Genomic DNA, 16970 nt, shown 5'->3' on the forward strand with positions numbered 1-16970 from the left:
TGGGCGTCCCCATGCAACACGCTCCGCAGTCCTGTGGTTACGCGTCCTCCTGCCCGAACAGGTCTTGGGGCAACTAGGGACACGTTTCAGGCTAAAGGTGGAGGTTGGATGATGGTTGTTGCTGAAAGCCAGAGCAGTCGCCAGCCAGCTGGAGACGCCTGATGTAAGGACCTTGGTGCACTCGAGTCTGCCGAGGAAACCTCCCGGGGAGGCACTGAGCTGTCTGTCGCCACCAGAACAGCCGGGTTTCGCTGCGGGGTTGATAAGTGATTGCTGCCCAAGTGCGGTGACTCTTCCCCAAACCGCGGCTCAACCTGCTCGGTGAACCGGGCCCTTGCCAGCAGCCGTCTCCTCTCCCCAGCAACGAGGACAGAAGCGCTTGAGGTCTCCGAGTCTGTATTTTTCACCCCGTGTCCCTTCTGGCTCTGAGTCACGTCCCCAGGGAGCTCCTGCCCTCACCCAGGTGGAGGAGACCTCTGTCCCGGGCACCTCGGAGACGAGCGACCTGAGCCACGATGCAGCTCTGCAGCATGGACACTAACTGCTGCTGAAGCAGAGCTCGTCGATACGATGAGCACCCCCCAGCCAACAGCAGGAGCGGGCTGGGCTTCCCCCTGAGCTGGAGCTGGTGAGGTCCAGCAGCCCCCAGTGCTCTGGAGGTGTGGGGGGACACAGCTTGGCCTGCACCTCCCTCCTCGAAACCCAGGGCCCTGGTGCTGCTTGTGGCCCGTGGACACTAGAGGGCACTGGGCTCCCATCCTGGGAGCAGGATTGGGCCACTGGGGGCAAGGTGCCGGGCTGGGGGGCAGCTCCCCAGCATGGGGGCTGTCAGGCTGTGGCCAGGCAAGGACAAGGACACCAACCACCCAGGCAGAGCTGGCCCAGATGAGGAGGGCCGTATCTTACACACGTACATAAATACAGTTCGGAGGGGGGACCTGGTGGGGAGGGGGCTGTGCCGCTCTCCGGAGGGTCCCGCGCTGGTGCTGTCTGTGGGGGTCCTTCATGAGCCACGTACGGGGCTCCCCGGGAGGGAGGTGGGGTGGTTCCCCCTCGTGATGGAGGGGGTGGTGGGCATCCTTCATGCCAGCAGCTGGGGCAGGGGGGTGTCTGGAGTAGGAGGCCTCCCGTCCCGGTGCGGGGATGCTGGCAGGGTCTCCCCATCCTGCCCCATGGCACGTCTGGGCACGAGGGCCACACGCCACCCCATCATAGCACCTGAATGTCCCAGATCTGCGTGGGTCTTTCCTCAGCCATGTCCCAAACAATGGCGTGGTCCCGGTCGTAGGCTCGGCCGCCTGTGGAACAAGCGGAGGGTTTCAGGAGGGCAGACCATGCTCCTGATGGCGGTGAAGGGATGGGTGCCCCATCTCAAGGCCAAACATCCTGTTTTTGGGGGTCCCTGGGAAAGCAGCCCCTGTGCCAGCGCTGAGACCTCACCTTTTATATCAAGAATCATGTCCTCGAACATCTGGCTGTGGATCCGTCCCTGAGAATCGATGCTCCAGGTTTGACGCGGCATCCGAGTTTCGGACCATAGCACGGCTTTTGCGCCCTTCCCGGCTGGCCCGATGACCTGCAGGCTCATGTTGGGGGCCACCTGCAAGGAGCAGCGGTGGCCGGGTCAACCTGCTCCTCTCCATTGCCTCTGCCCGGCGCAAAGGCTTGGAGCTCAGAGGGGTTTCCCTGTGAACGTGGCTGGTTCTGGGGTGGGACATGGGATGAGCAGGAAAACCCCTCAGTGAGAGGTGGGGACGATTAGGGTGACAAAAACTCCTCAGGGAGGACAGGGATGCCTTCACATCTCCAAGGGAGACTTGGGGAGGAGAGAATCAGCCGATCTTTGGGGACGAGGCTAAGGTCGGATGCTGGGAAAGGCTGTTGTAAGCCCTAGAAGATCGCTGTGAGGTGGGGAGTGCCCCAGCAGGAGTCTTGCCGGGGGCTCCCCCGTCCCCTCCCCGATGCTGGCTGTCACACGCGAGCCCTGACCTGGTTTTTGATCAGCCCGTCCTCGTAGTACCAGACGGAGCTGCTCTGCTCGCTCAAGCTGGAGACGACCACCCGCCCCGCTTTCATGTCCTCCACGTCGTCGGGGACGGAGAGGTAGAGCTCCAGCTCCCTGCTCCTGATGCGGAAATAGATCCGCCTCTGGAAGGAGAGAAACCTTTTTTTGCACCAAAAAGCCCTGCTGCCCGCACCTCCGGCCCCATACTCTGCGGCTGGCTGAGGAGGGGCCTCACCCAGCTTGTGGCTTTGGGAAGGGAGGACACTGGTCCCCTGGGGTGGCTGCCTGAGGGTTCTCCTTGTCCCCCCGCCGGCGGCCCCTGCCTCTCCGCAGGGTGACGGCTGTGGCCTGTCTCCCACAGCTGGCACCGGCGCAGCTCTCCCTGCCGGGATGCTGGGGTGTTTTGCAAGGCGCCTGCCCATGGGGAAGGTTTTGCCACCAAGGCAGCCACTCCCAGGGCGGGGGGACAGGGACCTGGGGGGGCTGGTGCCGGGCTGGCGGTGCCTTTCGTGGGCCGGAGCTGTCAGAGCGTTCTGCTGGTTCCCCAGGCCGTGCCCCGCTGCCTCCCCAGCTCACCCAGAGCCACCATCACGTCCTCCTCCTGGCCGTGGGGACTTCAGCTCCATGTGAGCTGCCTGCATCGGGGTTTTGGGGGTTCATCCCCCCGTCCCATCCCAGCGCTCACCTGGCGGATGGGGTAGAGGGACCCCACGTGCTGGAGCCCGCTGTACGTCAGCCAGTTGGTGATTTCGGTGCAGTCCAACAGCCACTGGCGCCCGCGGAAGTCGCTGTGTTCGCATAGCACCCAGCTGCGGGGGACGGGACGGGATGGGACGGGCAGAGCACGGTTACCCCTGGGCGGGCAGACAGCAGCCCCCGGCCGGGGGAGAGCGGGGCTGGGGCTCACTTACATCCCGCCTTTGACGCGCACCGACAGCACGTGGTTGTTGAAACCCTCTGCCTGCAGACTCCGCACTTCGTTGTTCAGCTCGATCTCCTTCCCCTCGAAACACTCCAGCCCGTGCAGGAAGATGGAGGGCTCCGAGAAAAACTGCGGGACAGAGGAAGAGGAGTGAGGGGGACAAGCAGAAGGAGCGAGCACCCGTGGGGGCAGAAGGGCTCCAAGGCTGGAGAGTCAGTGCTGAGGGGAAAAAGGAGGTTCTTGGGAGGCTTCTGCCCCAGTGTTGGTGGCACTCACCACTGGAACCTTCTTCAAGGAGTGGATGGTGGTGGAGGAGAGGCAGCCCATGGCGCTCAGCGTGGGGTACTCGCCCTCGGACAGCACATGCTGGTCCCCGGCGAAGGCCTGCCCGTCGAACAGGATCCAGCTGGCAGGGAGGAGTGTGCCCAGGCTGACGCGGCCATTGTGGTGGGCTTCCATCCCTCTTGCAGCACCCTCGTCCTCCCACCCTCCCAGGGAGCCCCCATGGGCACCCCTAGGCTGCCGACCAGGCTGACATCCCTGTTCCTGTCCCCAGTTGGAGGCAACGAGGCCCCAAGGACACCCTACCTGCCCCCGCGGACTCTGCAGGAGCGTGGGACGAAGGCAGCGGGCAGGGTGTCCTGGTCCTCCTCAAAGGCGACGTGGTCCCCCAAGAAGTCGGGCTCTGAGAAGAGCAGGATCTGGGGAGGGGGAGCAGAGGAGCTCGGTGAGGGGGGCAAAGCATCACCACCCCCCCGCAAGGGGCCGCATCCCCCAGGGGGGCACGTCCCCCGCCCCATCTGCCACCCCTGACCTTGGAGACGAAGTGGAGGTTGCGTTCCCCAACCTGGAAGCAGACAGAGCGGGGCTGGTTGGTGTCTTCTCCCAGCCCGGCCCCCACCAGCCCCGCGCGTGGTGGCACCAGAGGGTCTCGGGGGGGAAGGGGGGGGTGTCCGGCGCTCTCACCTGCAGGATGGGCTGCGCCGAGGCGATGCGGCAATCCGTGGCACCCCAGTCTTCGCAGTTGCGGTACACCCCCTTCTCCAGGATGTACTGCTCGCCCGAGAAGTTGGTGCCCTCGTAGGCCACCCACCTGCCAGGAAAACGTGGGTGCTGGCTCACCCCCCCCATAATCCATCCCCCCTGCCCTCCCTCTTCTCCATCCCGGCACTCACACGCCGCTCAGCACGTGGATGGACTGGGTGACGGTGCCATAGCCGGCCAGCTGCGTGTCCGGCAGCGCCTCGCTCAGCTCCACGCTCGGGCCCTCCTCAAAGTCCATGGCCTCGAAGAGGACCAGCGCCGGGTCGGAGAAGTCCTGCAGGGAGAAGGAGCCCCCCCAGAACCCCTCGGTCTGTGGCGGGGGGAAGGGGCTGCGAGCCGGGTGGTCTCCCCACACGCAGCCCCAGGGACCCCAGGGAGGGTGGGAGCTGCTCTGGGCACCCAGACCTCTGCGTGTGATGAGTTTGGGGGATCTCAGGCTGTGTTTCCCTGTCTGTTGCAGGCAGGGAAAGCTCCCTTTGGCTGGGTCTCCCTCCCCACACTGGGTCTGTCCCCAGGCGATGCCACCACCCCTGTCCTCACCGTCCGTATCAGCCGTAAGGACACCAGCTCCTTGCTGTAGCCGCCCCACTGCCTCCAGTCCTGGTACTCCCCTTCCTCCAGCAGGTACTGGTGGCCACGGAAGCCTTCCTTCTCGTAGCCGACCCAGCTGTGGCACAGGCAGATGCAGTCAGTGAGGTCTCCAGAGGATTTCCACATGCCGGGACACGGGGACACCATCCATGGCACTCCAGTGCCACCCTCTCCCCCACGCTGCTTGTGGCCATCCCGCAGCCCTGGGCAGCCCCTCCAGGCCTTTTCCCAGGGGTGACTGTCACCTTCCCAGCCTGCTCCAGCCGGGATTGCCCACCCTGCGCCACTCACCAGCCACCCAGGACGTGGAGGGAGCCCACAGTGGGCAGTGCCGGCCCGGGCAGGCGCTTCAGGTCGTAGATGTCTCGGCTGATGGCAAAGCTGCGTCCCTGGAAACCCGCGGCCTCGTAGATCAGCACCTGGGGACAGGGTGGGGTGAGCGCGGTCCCATGGCCATCCGGGCCCCATGGCCTCTATGGGTGCTGGCCCAGCACTCACCTGCGGCTCGCCAGGTCTCTCCACGGCGGGGCAGCCCTGGAAGGAGAAGGAGCCCCAGTGAGGCTACAGTTGCAAGAGGAAGCAGCATGGGGACATCCAATTCCCCCCCCTTTAAAGCCTGAGCTGGTGTTTGGGACATTTTCATTCAAGAACAAGCTCTTTAGGACTTTTTTTTCTTTGCTTTCTTTCACCACTAACCCACTCCTGTGGGCGCATTCCAGAGCCACGCTCGGCACATTTCCACACCGAGCTCTCTCTCGCTGATGTGAATCGGGAACCGCCAGGAGATGCTCTCGCCTGTCGTGCCCAGGGCTGGATACGGCCCCAGCATCCCAGTAACCGTGTTCCAGCACTCACCAGCCTGATGGGGTGCATGGAGCAGATGGATGGGTCCTTTGCTCCCCAAGCCTTTAAATTGGGGTACCCGCCCGGCTCCAAAACGTAGGGGTCATCATCGAAGAAAGGCTTGGAGTAAACCAGCCACCTGGGGAAGAGGGGGAAAGCATCACCCCCTGCTCCAGCCCGTGCTGGAGACCACCCGGCCCCACGGTCCCACTCACAGGCCCGAGTGGACGATGATGGAGGCGGCGGCGAGCGGCTGGCCCTGCGTGCGGGTGTCCTCGGCCGAGTCGGTGAAGGTCAGCCGGGCGCCTTCACCGTTCTCCTCCGCAAACAGGCTGATCTCCGGGGTGCAGTAATCCTGGCGCAGGGCAGAGCAGCGTTACTGGGGTCCGGTGCCCCCTGCTTGGAGGGTGCTGGGAGATGTGGGGGAGGAGCAGGAGGCTCGGGGGGGTCCCTGTGCTCACCCGCACCACCCTCTTGAAGGAGCCGATGCGGAAGGGCCGGCTGCCGCGGGGCTGCTCGCTCTGCCCGTACGCCGTCCAGGGGTTGTCGATCTCCACGTCCCCCTCGGCCAGGACACACTTGCGCCCGCGGAACCTCGGCTTCTCGTACATCACCCACCTGGGAGCGGGGTGGGAGCAAAGTTGGGGGGCGGAGGGGGGGGGGGAAGAAATTCTGCTCTTACCCGCAGCCCCACAGCCATGGGGAGCCTCAGGGTGGGGTGGGGACATCCTGCCACCACCGCGATGCTGGATCGCAGCCACGGTAATTAGCACTGGTGGGACGGTCACTCCTGAACCCCAGGCTGGGACCCGGACGCCATCCCCGGCATGGGGAGTGCAGGGCTCCCGGCCGAGCCCTCCCTCCTCATCCTCACCGCGTGTCCTCGCCCCGCCGCCGTCCCCTACCCGCCTCGGATGACCCGGATGGAGATGGTGTGCGAGAGCTCCCAGGACGTGGCATCGGGGACGTCGCCCCAGATCTCCCGTTTCTGGCCCGCAAAGCCGGCCTCGGAGAAGAGGATGATCTGGGAGGGGGTGACACAGCAGAGAGATGCTACCATATCGCACCGCCCCGTGCTGCGGCCAGCCCAGCACGGCCCCACCACGCTCCCCGTACCTTGCCGGGTCTCGTGTTGATCTTCTCGAAGCCCTCCTTGTCCTCCTGCTGCGAACATCCAAAGGGACGGGCGCGTGAGGAGCACGGAGGGATGTCGGTCGCTCCAGCCATCTCCTCGCAGCCCGAGGAAGCCGCAGCCACAGCCACAGCCTCACGTCTGGCGTCTGCCAATCCCTCCCACCGCCCCGAGCAGCCACACCTCGAGCATTCCTGCACTGCTGGGGATCAGCGTCCCCGCCCCGGGACCCTCCCATCATCCGCGGTGGCACCCTCCCATCGCTTGACCTGGTACCCTTCCGTCACCCCTCCTGGTACCCTCCTGTCACCCAGGGTGGTACCCTCCCATCACCCACCCTAGTACCCTTCTATCACCCATGCCAATGCCCTCCATCACCCGCCCTGGTACCCTCCTGTCACTCCTCCCAGTACCCTCCCATCACCCTCCCATCACACCAGGGGCTTTCACCACATGGGAAGCACAAACCGTGTGCTGGGAAAGATGCTCCAGGGTTCAGACCCCACCACCTCCCCACACGCCCGGGAGGGCAGAACATCTCCCCAGGCGCCACGTTGCGGGATTTACTCACCAGGACTTCAGTGGGGTACAGGGCCACGGTGTTCTCCAGCTCTCCAGTGACAGGCGGAACGCGGCCAGGACTCGGGGCTTCCAGCATGGCCACATCAGGGCCAGGGTGGTCACCAGGGCCCAGCCCATTGTTGTCCCCGGGGGTGGGCGAGCTTGTGCCCCTGCCATCCCTGCCGGGCAGCTCGAGCAGGGCAGTGCCGGGGGAGACGAAGCGGCTGTAGAGCACGCTGTTGTCCAGGCGCGAGTAGGGCTTCCCCTCGTCAGCCGCGGCCACCCGGTGGTCCAAGAAGTGGGAGAGCAGCGCCATGCCCTTGAGGACGTTCCCTCGGAAGAGCACGCTCCGCTCCGCCAAGCCCCCGGCTACTGGTTTGGTCTTTTCCTCCGCTCCCACCTGCCCCGGCGTCCCTGGGAGCGAGCCCCCTTCCACCTGGCCATTGCCAGCCATGCTGTCCCCAGGCACCCCCCGGTGGGACCCCACCAGCGCCCGCTCTTCGGGGCTCAGGTAGGGGTTCTCGATCTCCACCTCCTCCTCGGGGGTCTCCTCCTGCCGCCCCACCGGGCCCCGCGCCAGCAGCTCTCGCAGGGCCTCGGGCAGGGAGACAGGGGCGCGGGGGGCCACGCGGTCCTCGTGGATGGGGGGCAGAGCGGCACAGCGGCCCAGTGATGACGGCCGGGGCTGGCGCGGGGTCTTGGGCGCCTTCCGCATCTCCGAGGGCTCCATGTTGCGTAGCGTGTCCACAAAGATCTCCATGTCCACCAGCAGCTCGGGGTCCTCCTCGGTCGCATCTGGGGGGCTCTCGGCTGGTGGGTCGTGGGCTGGGGGCTCAGCAGGGGGCTCTGGTTTGCTCTCAGGGTCTTGGGCCGTGCTTTGGGGGTCCCCTGTCTTCTCACCCCCCTCCAACACAACCTCAGCCTTCGGAGATGCTGGTCCTTCGGATGAAGGCTCTGGACCATCGCTTGCCTCTGAGGAGGGGTTTTCAGGGGCGCCACCGGCTCCCGGGGGGCTCTCTGTCCTCGGTGGTGTGGCTGAAATGGTGCCGTCCCCGTCTGCTGCGCTTCCCTCTCCCGCACCAGCCAGATCAGCTTGGCCGCCAGCATCCTCCAAGGGACACTGCGGGGAGCTGGTTATACTGGTTTGTGAGTCCCCGGGACTGTCGCCGTCTCTTGGGGTTGCGTTTGCCGGCGTGGCTTCGGCTTGTGGCAAGCATTTCTCCCCGGGGGATCCCTCATCCAGGAGCCCGGCGGCCTCCTCGGTGCCAGGCGAGCTCTCGCTGCCTGCTGTGTCCCCAGCGGAGCCGCTGCCATCCTGCCCTTGGCTCTCCCGCTGCGGCGGGGCCATCGTGGCACCAGCGGCATCGTGCATCCCGTTTTGGGCTTCCCTTCCCTCTGCCAGCCCCGGCTCGGCACTGACTGCCTCCCTGCCCGTCCGCAGCACGGTGACGTGCCTGGCCCTGGGCAGGGCAGAGACGCAGCCGGGCTCAGCCCCGCATGGGACACCGGGACCCTCGCCGGGACCCCCCGCCGGGCGCTGGGCGGGTCGGGTGGGGAGGAGGGTGCCATGCACGTAGCTCTCCCTGTGCACGGGCACCTCGCGGGGGGCTGCCACCGGCGGGGGGATGCCACCGCCGCCACTGCCGGCCACCACCTTCCCCCTCTCGTCCTGCCGCCGGGGCTTCTGCGCGGGGGAATACACCTGCGAGAAGATGGGGCCGTGCGCGGTGAAGTCCTTGAGGAGGTTGACGGAGGACGAGCGTTCCCGGTGGGTCAGGGTGGCGGGGCCGGCCGGCGTCTTCTCCACGATCTCCCTCTCCCAGGCCTGCAGCAGGAGGGAGACGCGGGAGGGACTCCCCTCCCGGCCCTGCGTGCTCCCCGCGTTCTCCAGCCGCCGCGACACCAGCGAGACCTTCTGGAAGCGGGACCTGCCCTCGGGACTCGGCGCACTCGGCACCGCTTGCTTCATGCTCAGCTCCGCGCTGGAGACAAAGCCCCTGGCCTTGGCACGCCGCACCGATGAATCCATGCTGGGGGGGCTGGGGACGGGGCTGCCGCGGCCCTGTAACACCCCACGCTGCTGGGCTCGGCCCCTGCGGCTGCTGTGCTGGGGCTGGCGGAGCTGCAGGGAGAGAAGGAGAGCTGAGCAGAAACCACCCTATGGGGACAAGCCCTGGACCCTGAAAACCAACCTGAGGGGACAAGCCAAACCCTAAAACCCCCTAGACCTTCCTTTGATCCTGCAGGACATGTTGGGGGGGGGTCCTGTGAGCACAAGCGGTGGCTTTGGGGCTCTCTGCAATTCTGGGGGTGCTCGTGTCATCCCTCCTGGCACATGCAGGACATGGGGGACACCGTGAGTCCCTCCGCCTGCCCGCCCCGATGCTTCTGCATCCAGCAGAGACGGCGGGGAGCTCCGCCACGCCGCCAAGGTGGGCTGCGGCAGAGCCCAGCGAGCCGGCACAGCGCGGGTGAGTGTGCAGGATCCGGCCGTGCCATGCCGTGCCCCGAGTCATGCCGTGCCCCGAGCTGCGGGATGAGTCAGGCGGGCGGCAGGGCTGCGCCGAGTCAGCAAACACAGCAAACAAACAAGCCCAAAAAGCAACAGGCAAGCTGCTCCGCGGGGGAAAAGGGCCTGGCTGGCACCAGGACCAGAGCTGGGATGGCCAGAGGGTTCACGGGGGGAGGTGAGGACCTGAGCATCATCTTCCCTTGCCCTTTCCCTCTTGCTGCTCAGCAAAGGTGGGATGGGCCCGTCCACCTCTGCAGCCCCATTGGCTTGAGAAAACGAGCTGCACTGATCACCTGGCGCTTGCACCCCGGTCCAAGCGGGTGCCCAGCGCTCAGCTCCCGCGCCCTTGTGTTCGGTGCTGCAAAACGGGCATCGCTGCGGTCCCCGGGGCGCAGGGCAGGACACAGGGCCACCCGCGCCGCCTTGGCTCGGGGGGATGCCGGCGGAGGCGTCGCTGTGCCGTGGCTGCGTCCCTGCCCCAGAAGGGTTTTATTGCTGGGTTTGGGAAGCAGCTGACGCAGCAGGTGCTGGGGAGGGAGCCGGGAGCGCGCTGGCATCTCAGCATCTCCCAATTAGAAGCTGCTCCGTGTCACCGCCTGGCTATGGGGACAACAGCAGGGATGGGGCTTTGGCTTCAGCCTGAGGACCCTTGGGGTCTCCCCGCCGGGGATGGAGACACCTCCCTGCAGTGCCCCCAGGGCTGGTTTCCCCAAGGGACACCTTGGGGGGGGGCCTCATCCTGCACCACCTGGGGCTGGGCTCCCTCCGACGGCTGCAGGTTGGGCTTTACCAGTCCCTCAGGGGGGTCGGGGGAGGCCGGGGGCAGGCAGAGAAGTGCCGGGTGCAGGCAGCTGCCTGCCCCTTCCGCCAGCCCGCCACGCGCCCTCCGCGTCTGGCTCTCCCCGGCCCGGCAGGTCTTTCCGGTACAGATAGGAAGAGTTTGTGTCATTTTCCAGCAGGCGATGAGACCTCGTCTGGGACAGCCAGCACCGCTCGGGGCTGGGACCAGCCTGGGCGGGGTGCCACAGCTGCATGGGCAAAGCCACATCTGCGTGGGCAAAACCACATCTGCATGGATTGGCAAAGCCACAGCTGGATCCCCAGGGCCACAGCACCTGCTGGTGGAAGAGGGATGGGTGCACTGGGCGGTGCTGGGGACAAGACAGGGCTCAGAGCAAACGGCCAAGAGCAGGGTCAGGCTGGAGGGACCCCCAGCCTGAGCTGCCCCGAGCCAGGGCTCTGCGGTGGCACACGGGGACCCCCACACCGGGGAAGCTCCTGCCAGGGGTGGCGATGCCAGGGCAGTGCGGTTTGGGCAGGGACGTGTCCCCTCTCTGCCCTGCAATGTTGCCGTCCCGCCGGAGCCGCCTGGCACCCGGGCTTGCTTCAGCGCTGGTTTCTCAAGCGCTTGCTGGCGGTGCCCAGCTCTGTCATGCCTGTGGCCCCGGGGTGGCACCGGGACAGGGACGCCGGCTCCACACGGCACCGGAGCGCGGGGGGGGAGGCAGGAGCTGCTGACTCAGCATCACGGCTGCCTCTCGCCCGGAGCCGGATTTCCAAAGATCACCAGGTCTGTCTTTCCCATCCCACCCCTGCAGCTGGATCCGGCACCCAGTGCCATCCTGGGCCGCCCAGTGCCCCGCCGGCCCTGGAAAGGGAGCTCACCCCAGAGCCCTGCTCTACCCCACCACCTCGTTTTTTTGCTAAAATATTTCCTACTGCAATGGTGGGTCAAGGACATAAGGACGTGAGGACACGAGGACACAAGGATAAGACCCTGCAGCCTCCCAGCTGCTGCATCCCTGCCCGCCAGGACATGTCATGCTGGATCCCAGTGGTATTGCCACACCGGGGCACCCGGCTCGGCTAATTAATCCCCCCTGGCCAAGCCAAGCCAACCTATTCAGCTCGTTTACTCCTCCTGTCATCCCAAAGGGTCTCCCAGCACCCAGCCCAGGTCTCCCAGCACCCGAGTGAAAGGCGCAAGGTGCCGTTTAATATTCAGAAGAGACGAAGGGGCCGAGGGCAGCGGCTGCGGCTGCCTTTGAGCCGGTGACCACGGATTAAGCCGAGCCTCCAGCCACGTCGGGCTGAGCCCCGTCGCCGCGGGGTGAGAGCGGACCTGCCGCCTTCAGGAAAATCAAGGATTTGGTTTGGGCGGCTGCTGCGCAGGCTGGGGTTTATTACGAGGGCAGGGGAACCGCCGTCTCCCCCCGCCGCCCCCGCCTCCCCACCACCTCGCTGTGTCACTGGCAACCGCATACCTCGAAGGGAGGAAGGGGACAGGGGCGGCAGGGGAGCCCCGCTGTCCCCCCAGCCCAGGTCGCGAGGCCACCAGAGGTGGAGGAGCCCCAGCTCACTCCGGTGGCTCTGGGGACGCGCTTTGGTGGCAGGAGCTGGGGTATAAGCCCAGCAGCCCCCGAAATTCAGGGATTGAAGGTGAGAGGGGCAGAGCTCAGCCCCCACCTCCCAGCCTCCTCCCCCCTCCCTGGCCAGTGCCAATCCCAGGGGAGCAGGGACCCATCCCAGCACCCGCCAAGCTGGGGCATGGGTCCAAGCACTGGGCAACCCCCACGTGTGGCAGCTGGGATGGGAGCCCTCCGGCTCCCAGCACCGTGCAGCCTCCCTCCCCACAAGCACCCGTGCAAGCCGGGCCAGCCCAGGCGGCACCGTGTGCCCCGGGGTGTCCCCCACCCTGCACCCCCGTGTACCTGCCGGCCGAGGGTCCCGCCGTGCCGCCCGGGTGGCGAGCGGGGTGCTGTGCCGAGCGGGGCTGGGGGTGCTGCTCCCTGCACGCCGCGGCTGGGCGGACCGGCAGAGTCACCCGCCGAGCACCCAGCCCTCGCTGAGCACCCAGCCCTGAGCACCCAGCCCTGGCGCAGCGGAGGTTTGGCATTCCTCAGGTGCTGACAGCCGGGGAGCCGGTCAGGCTGGTTCCCCTGCACCCAGCTCCTCCGTTTCCTCCGACTCAGCAGCGCCGGGAGGCAGCCCGGCCGGCCTGGGTGGCTCTGGGCCCCCCCGGACCCCTGCCCGAACACCCCCTCCCCGCCACCCAGCTCGGTGAGGGTGATGGTGACCTCAGAGGGCGTCTTGGTGACCAGTTTGTCACCGCAACTCCAGCCAGCCAGCTGGGCCATCGCGTCAGCCGGCCTTGGCCAGGCCATGGGGCTAGCTGGGTCCCAACACGCTGTGACTGGGGGTCCCCAGGGCTGTGATCACACCCGGATTCATCGGCTACATGGGGGTCCCACATGGAGCCCCTCACCCTGAAGCGCCTCCCCAGGAGGCTTCCAGTGCTGGAAGGTCTCCCAGGTCTCGCAGAGCTGGGGTTCTCAAGGGGCTTTGCGCTGGCTTGGGGACGGAGCAAGTGTCACAGTAGCCCTGGGCCACCGTGGGAGACCTGACCCCGGGGCGTAGGGCCTTTTCCCAGCAAGGCTTGGAGTGACAGCAGAGCCAGCACCCGCCCTGTATCCTCGACCTGCCCTCCCGCTCCTCCCCAGCACCTGCGGGTGCCCCGCCATGGTACCAGCCTTGCCCTGGGGCCACCACTCCCGGCTTCCCACCCAGCCCGGGAGCCTCCTCGGCCACCGCCAGCCCAGCACAAGTGGCCATAGTTCAGTGCTGGTTGGGGTGCCCAGGGCCACCCAGCTCTGGGTGCCACCACTCACATGCTGGGGAAACTGAGGCACAGCCGAGCTCCCTCCACACCTTGGCCAGCAGCGCCGGGATCCGGCCGGGGACGGGGAGCTGGTGGCTCAGCTGTGCTCCGCTCGCCACCGAGGTGGCTTTGCCGTCCTGGAGAAGCACCGGGTCATGCCGGCAGCTGGAGCAGGTCAGATGGACTCTGCCCCATCCCTCCCTGCCGCAGCCATCAGGACACGGTTGTGAAACCCCCCGGGAGGAGCCGCGCGCCAGTGAGGGGGCCGTGTCCCCAACCGCCCCTGCAGAAGGGTCTGTAAATACCCCCTGTGCCAGTCCCCATTGGGGGCATCAGCTCTACTGACCCCCAGAACCACAGCGGGGGGAGCTCCAGGGAGCCCTGGCAGCCTCTGGCCCAGGGGGCTGTGGTGGCAGGGCACCGAGCTGTGCTGCCCGAAAGCACCAGAGGAAGTGGCTCCATCCCATGTCCCCTTCCAAGGGACATCCACGGACATGTCCCAGGGACCCTCTCCCACCTCCCTGGGGAGCCGCACCGGGCTGGGTGGGCTGGAAAGGCAGAAATATTTATTGAATAAAATCTCGGGAGGGATGCCACTCACCGGCCCCAACCTTGACAGAGGCGAGGACAGCCAGGGCCATCGTGTCCTTCGGGTGTCAGCGAGATGCTCAGGGTGCCGACAGGATGCGGGGAGCAGCACCCAGAGGTATCAGAGATGGAAATATCCACCCTGGCATGGCACCCCCAGACAGAGCCCCAGGAGGGTTTGATCGTGGCACCAAGCTGGGGAAAGCAGTGACGGGCAGAGACGTGTCCCCACGGCGCCACGGTGGTGACACGCTGGGAGCCCGGGGTGTGCCTGAGATTGGAGGGGGCTGCGAAACGAAAGCTTTTTCCATAGAAAGCGGGGTTTGTCGTACCCCAGGTGCAGCCCTGGAGCAGTAATGCTGCGGCGGGGGGGGGGCACGGGCATGGCCTGGGACGTGGGGCTGGCCGGGGGGATGCCCTCCCCGAGAGCTGTGGGGACAGAGGGTCGCTGGATGCTTTGGGGGGACCCTCCTCTGTCCTTGTCCCCAAGGCTGGGGCAGCGTTTATGGAGCTGAGGGGTGCAGCGGATGATGGTGGTGGCTCCTCTTGGCTCTGAGGGTCCTTGGCTGGGGGGCCAGCCCCCACCCACGCAGCCCTCGGGGGCTGTCCCAGCTCAGATAGACTCCACCGAGGGACATGGCTGCTGCCTGGGGACACGATGGCGGGTCCCCATGTCCACCCCTGCCCACCCGGGCAGCCCCTTCCCCACCTCCCCCAGCACGAAGCCCTGCAGCAGCACCGTAGCCCGGCTGGGACGGCTCCCTCCTGCCTCCTCATCTTCCTCCTCCTGCCCTGGCCACCTGGCATCCAGGCTGGAGCACCCACTGGCCTGGCTGAGGTGGTCACAGGGGGCCAGGGGGACAGGAGGTGGGCGGCAGTGCTGGTGCAGGCGCCGGTGGAGCTGGAGGTGGATGCGCTGGGAGAAGCGGCCATGGCACTGGTGGCACTGGAAGGGCTTCTCGCCCGAGTGCAGCCGCAGGTGGGTCTTCAGGTTGCTGTTGCTGCTGAAGCTTTTGTGGCACGTCTGCGGGGGCGAGAGGATGCGGGGCTCAGGGTGGGTGCTGCACCCCAGTTTGGGACCCTCCCCCCCACCTTCCCGGCATCCGTCGGGCACCTACCGGGCATTGGTGGGGCTTCTCGCCGGTGTGGACCAGGCGATGCTTCTGCAGATGTGCCAGCTGTGTGAAGCGCTTCTTGCAGACGGGGCAATGGAAGGGCCGCTCGCCGCTGTGCACCCGCAGGTGGACCTGCGGGGGGATGGGGGGCACAGAGCTATGGGGGGGGGCACCCAGGGAACACAGGAATTCAGGCTGCCCCGGCCCCCCCACCTCTTGGGAGCATCCCGCACCCCCAGGGGCACGGCTGGAGCACAGGGACCTAAATCGACCGCTCATCTCCAAGCGCTTCATGCACTCAGGGCACTTTGCTGGGGGGAAACTGAGGCATGGGGAGCCCTGCCCGCACAGCTGGGACGAGCCACCACCACCCCTTGTCCCCTAAGGGTGCAGGAGGGGTGTGCGCCAGGCTGGGGTCGGGGAGCATCCCAGGTACCTTGAGGTTGGAGAGCTGCCTGAAGCTCTTGGCACAGACGCTGCACTCGTACTTGCTCCTGCCAACGTCCTTCCCCAGCTTGGGTGGGGGTGGCTTGGCCACGCTGTGGCTGGGCACCTCCGGCTGCGGGACAGAGCAGGGCATCCCCCCCCGCGGCTGCAGGCACCCCCCTGCCCCACAGCCCGGGAAGGGGAAGGGCCCTCGGGGGAGAGGGAGAAATCCCACCCATGGCTTTGGCAGCCCAGGAGCGCCCTGGCCAGAGGGCAGGAGGGTCCCGCATGGCCACAGGCAGGGTGGCAGCTGGAGGAGGACACCTCTGCAGCCCTGCAAAGGTGACACCGGGGTCCCCGTGTCAGCCAGCACGGGCTGCGGGGCCAGCAGAAGCGGGGAGCAGTGGGTGGCACAGGGAGGGAGGCAGGGCTGGGGCAGGAGGAGGGGGCACAGGCTGCCCAGGTGGACCCTCAGGTCCCTAGGCAGCGGGGGGGGCAGCAGGGCCCCCGCCAGCACCGGCTCCGCTTGGCCAAAGGGCTCCTTCCTCCAGCCCTCTGCGGCTCCCTGCAGCTCTTCGGCCTCGGCTCTCTCTTCCTCCTCCTCCGTGCTGCAGGTGGGGACACCTTCGGCGCAGAGCGGTCGCGCTGGCGAAGGGGCCATGTCAAGCCCCGCGGGGGTCCTGCAGCTGGCGGCCCTGGTGGCACGGGGGGCTGTGGGCAGGGGAGCAGCCCAGGGGTCAGTGGGAGGGACGGGGAGCTCGGGGACGAGGGGCCGGTGGGGGGGAGCCCGACAGAGGCAGGAGCAAAGCTGTGTCTGCAGGAGAGACAGGAGCACCCGCTGCCGGATTTGTGGAGCCAGGGGTGCAGGCAGCTGCGAGGGGAGGCAGGGGAGGGTCTGCTGCTGGGGTGGGGGGGTGTCTACTGAGACCCCAGCCCCTAGCCAGGAGCCCTTTGGGGGCAGCAGCCCCTGGGGACGAGGGGTGAGAAACCGGCCACATCCCAGGGAAGAGAGGGAAGAGGCAGAGGAGGGCAGGGAGGAAGAGCAGGAGGAGGAAGGAGCGCAGGAGAGCTGGAGCAGAGAGCACCATCCCCTTCCCAGCCTCACCGTCATGGAGCCACAGGGGCCGCCATGGTGGTGGGTGCCGGGTGGGCTCCTGGCTGCGCCCCGTGGGGAGCTCAGGGTGGGCAGGCAGCGGCCGCAGGCAGCAGAGGCAGACGCCGAGGCCGCTGGGGCAGAGCAGGAGGTTGGGGACCGTGGGACTGGGGTTCACGTAGCACATCCAGGCGCCGCGACAGGGGACGGGGGTGGGGAGGGGGGCCCGGGGGGCCCTTCTGGCCAGGGAGACCTGCAGCAGGGGGGGAAACAACGAGCTGGGACCTGGAGCAGAGTTGTGGGGCTGGACCCTGTGGGCACCAGTTCTCAGCGCAGAGGTTCGGGGTGGTGGAAAGGGCAGAGGCGGGAGGGGTGCCCACGCTTGGGGACATCCCCGGGGGACACGGCAGCGCGGTGGCTCCTACCTGCTCCGCTCTGGTGCTGCGGCCGCCGATGAGCCCCGGTCGCGGCTGCGTTATG

At 67.1% G+C, this 16970-nt stretch overlaps 2 protein-coding genes across 2 annotated transcripts; both read right to left on the reverse strand.

Moving 5' to 3' along the window:
- Nucleotides 1-1184: 1184 nt before the first annotated feature.
- CRYBG2 (crystallin beta-gamma domain containing 2) lies at nucleotides 1185-9127 on the reverse strand. Its single transcript, XM_063356231.1, has 19 exons — nucleotides 7109-9127; nucleotides 6522-6566; nucleotides 6311-6429; nucleotides 5867-6023; nucleotides 5621-5760; nucleotides 5418-5544; nucleotides 5061-5096; nucleotides 4854-4981; nucleotides 4512-4638; nucleotides 4103-4245; nucleotides 3894-4020; nucleotides 3742-3774; nucleotides 3516-3628; nucleotides 3204-3333; nucleotides 2917-3056; nucleotides 2691-2814; nucleotides 1990-2148; nucleotides 1441-1600; nucleotides 1185-1298 (listed from the first exon to the last, which is right to left on the reverse strand). Exons 1-19 carry the CDS (start codon nucleotides 9125-9127, stop codon nucleotides 1210-1212), a joined length of 4116 nt encoding a protein of 1371 aa, XP_063212301.1. The 3' UTR covers nucleotides 1185-1209.
- Nucleotides 9128-13879: 4752 nt separating this feature from the next.
- On the reverse strand, nucleotides 13880-16970 carry ZNF683 (zinc finger protein 683). The gene is made up of 4 exons (XM_063355935.1): nucleotides 16916-16970; nucleotides 15408-16108; nucleotides 14975-15103; nucleotides 13880-14880 (listed from the first exon to the last, which is right to left on the reverse strand). The coding sequence occupies exons 2-4, from the start codon at nucleotides 16056-16058 to the stop codon at nucleotides 14470-14472; spliced, it is 1191 nt and encodes a 396-aa protein (XP_063212005.1). The 5' UTR covers nucleotides 16059-16108; nucleotides 16916-16970; the 3' UTR covers nucleotides 13880-14469.

This window comes from Chroicocephalus ridibundus, chromosome 19 (assembly GCF_963924245.1).
Source record: "Chroicocephalus ridibundus chromosome 19, bChrRid1.1, whole genome shotgun sequence".
Classification (NCBI taxonomy): Eukaryota; Metazoa; Chordata; class Aves; order Charadriiformes; family Laridae; genus Chroicocephalus; species Chroicocephalus ridibundus.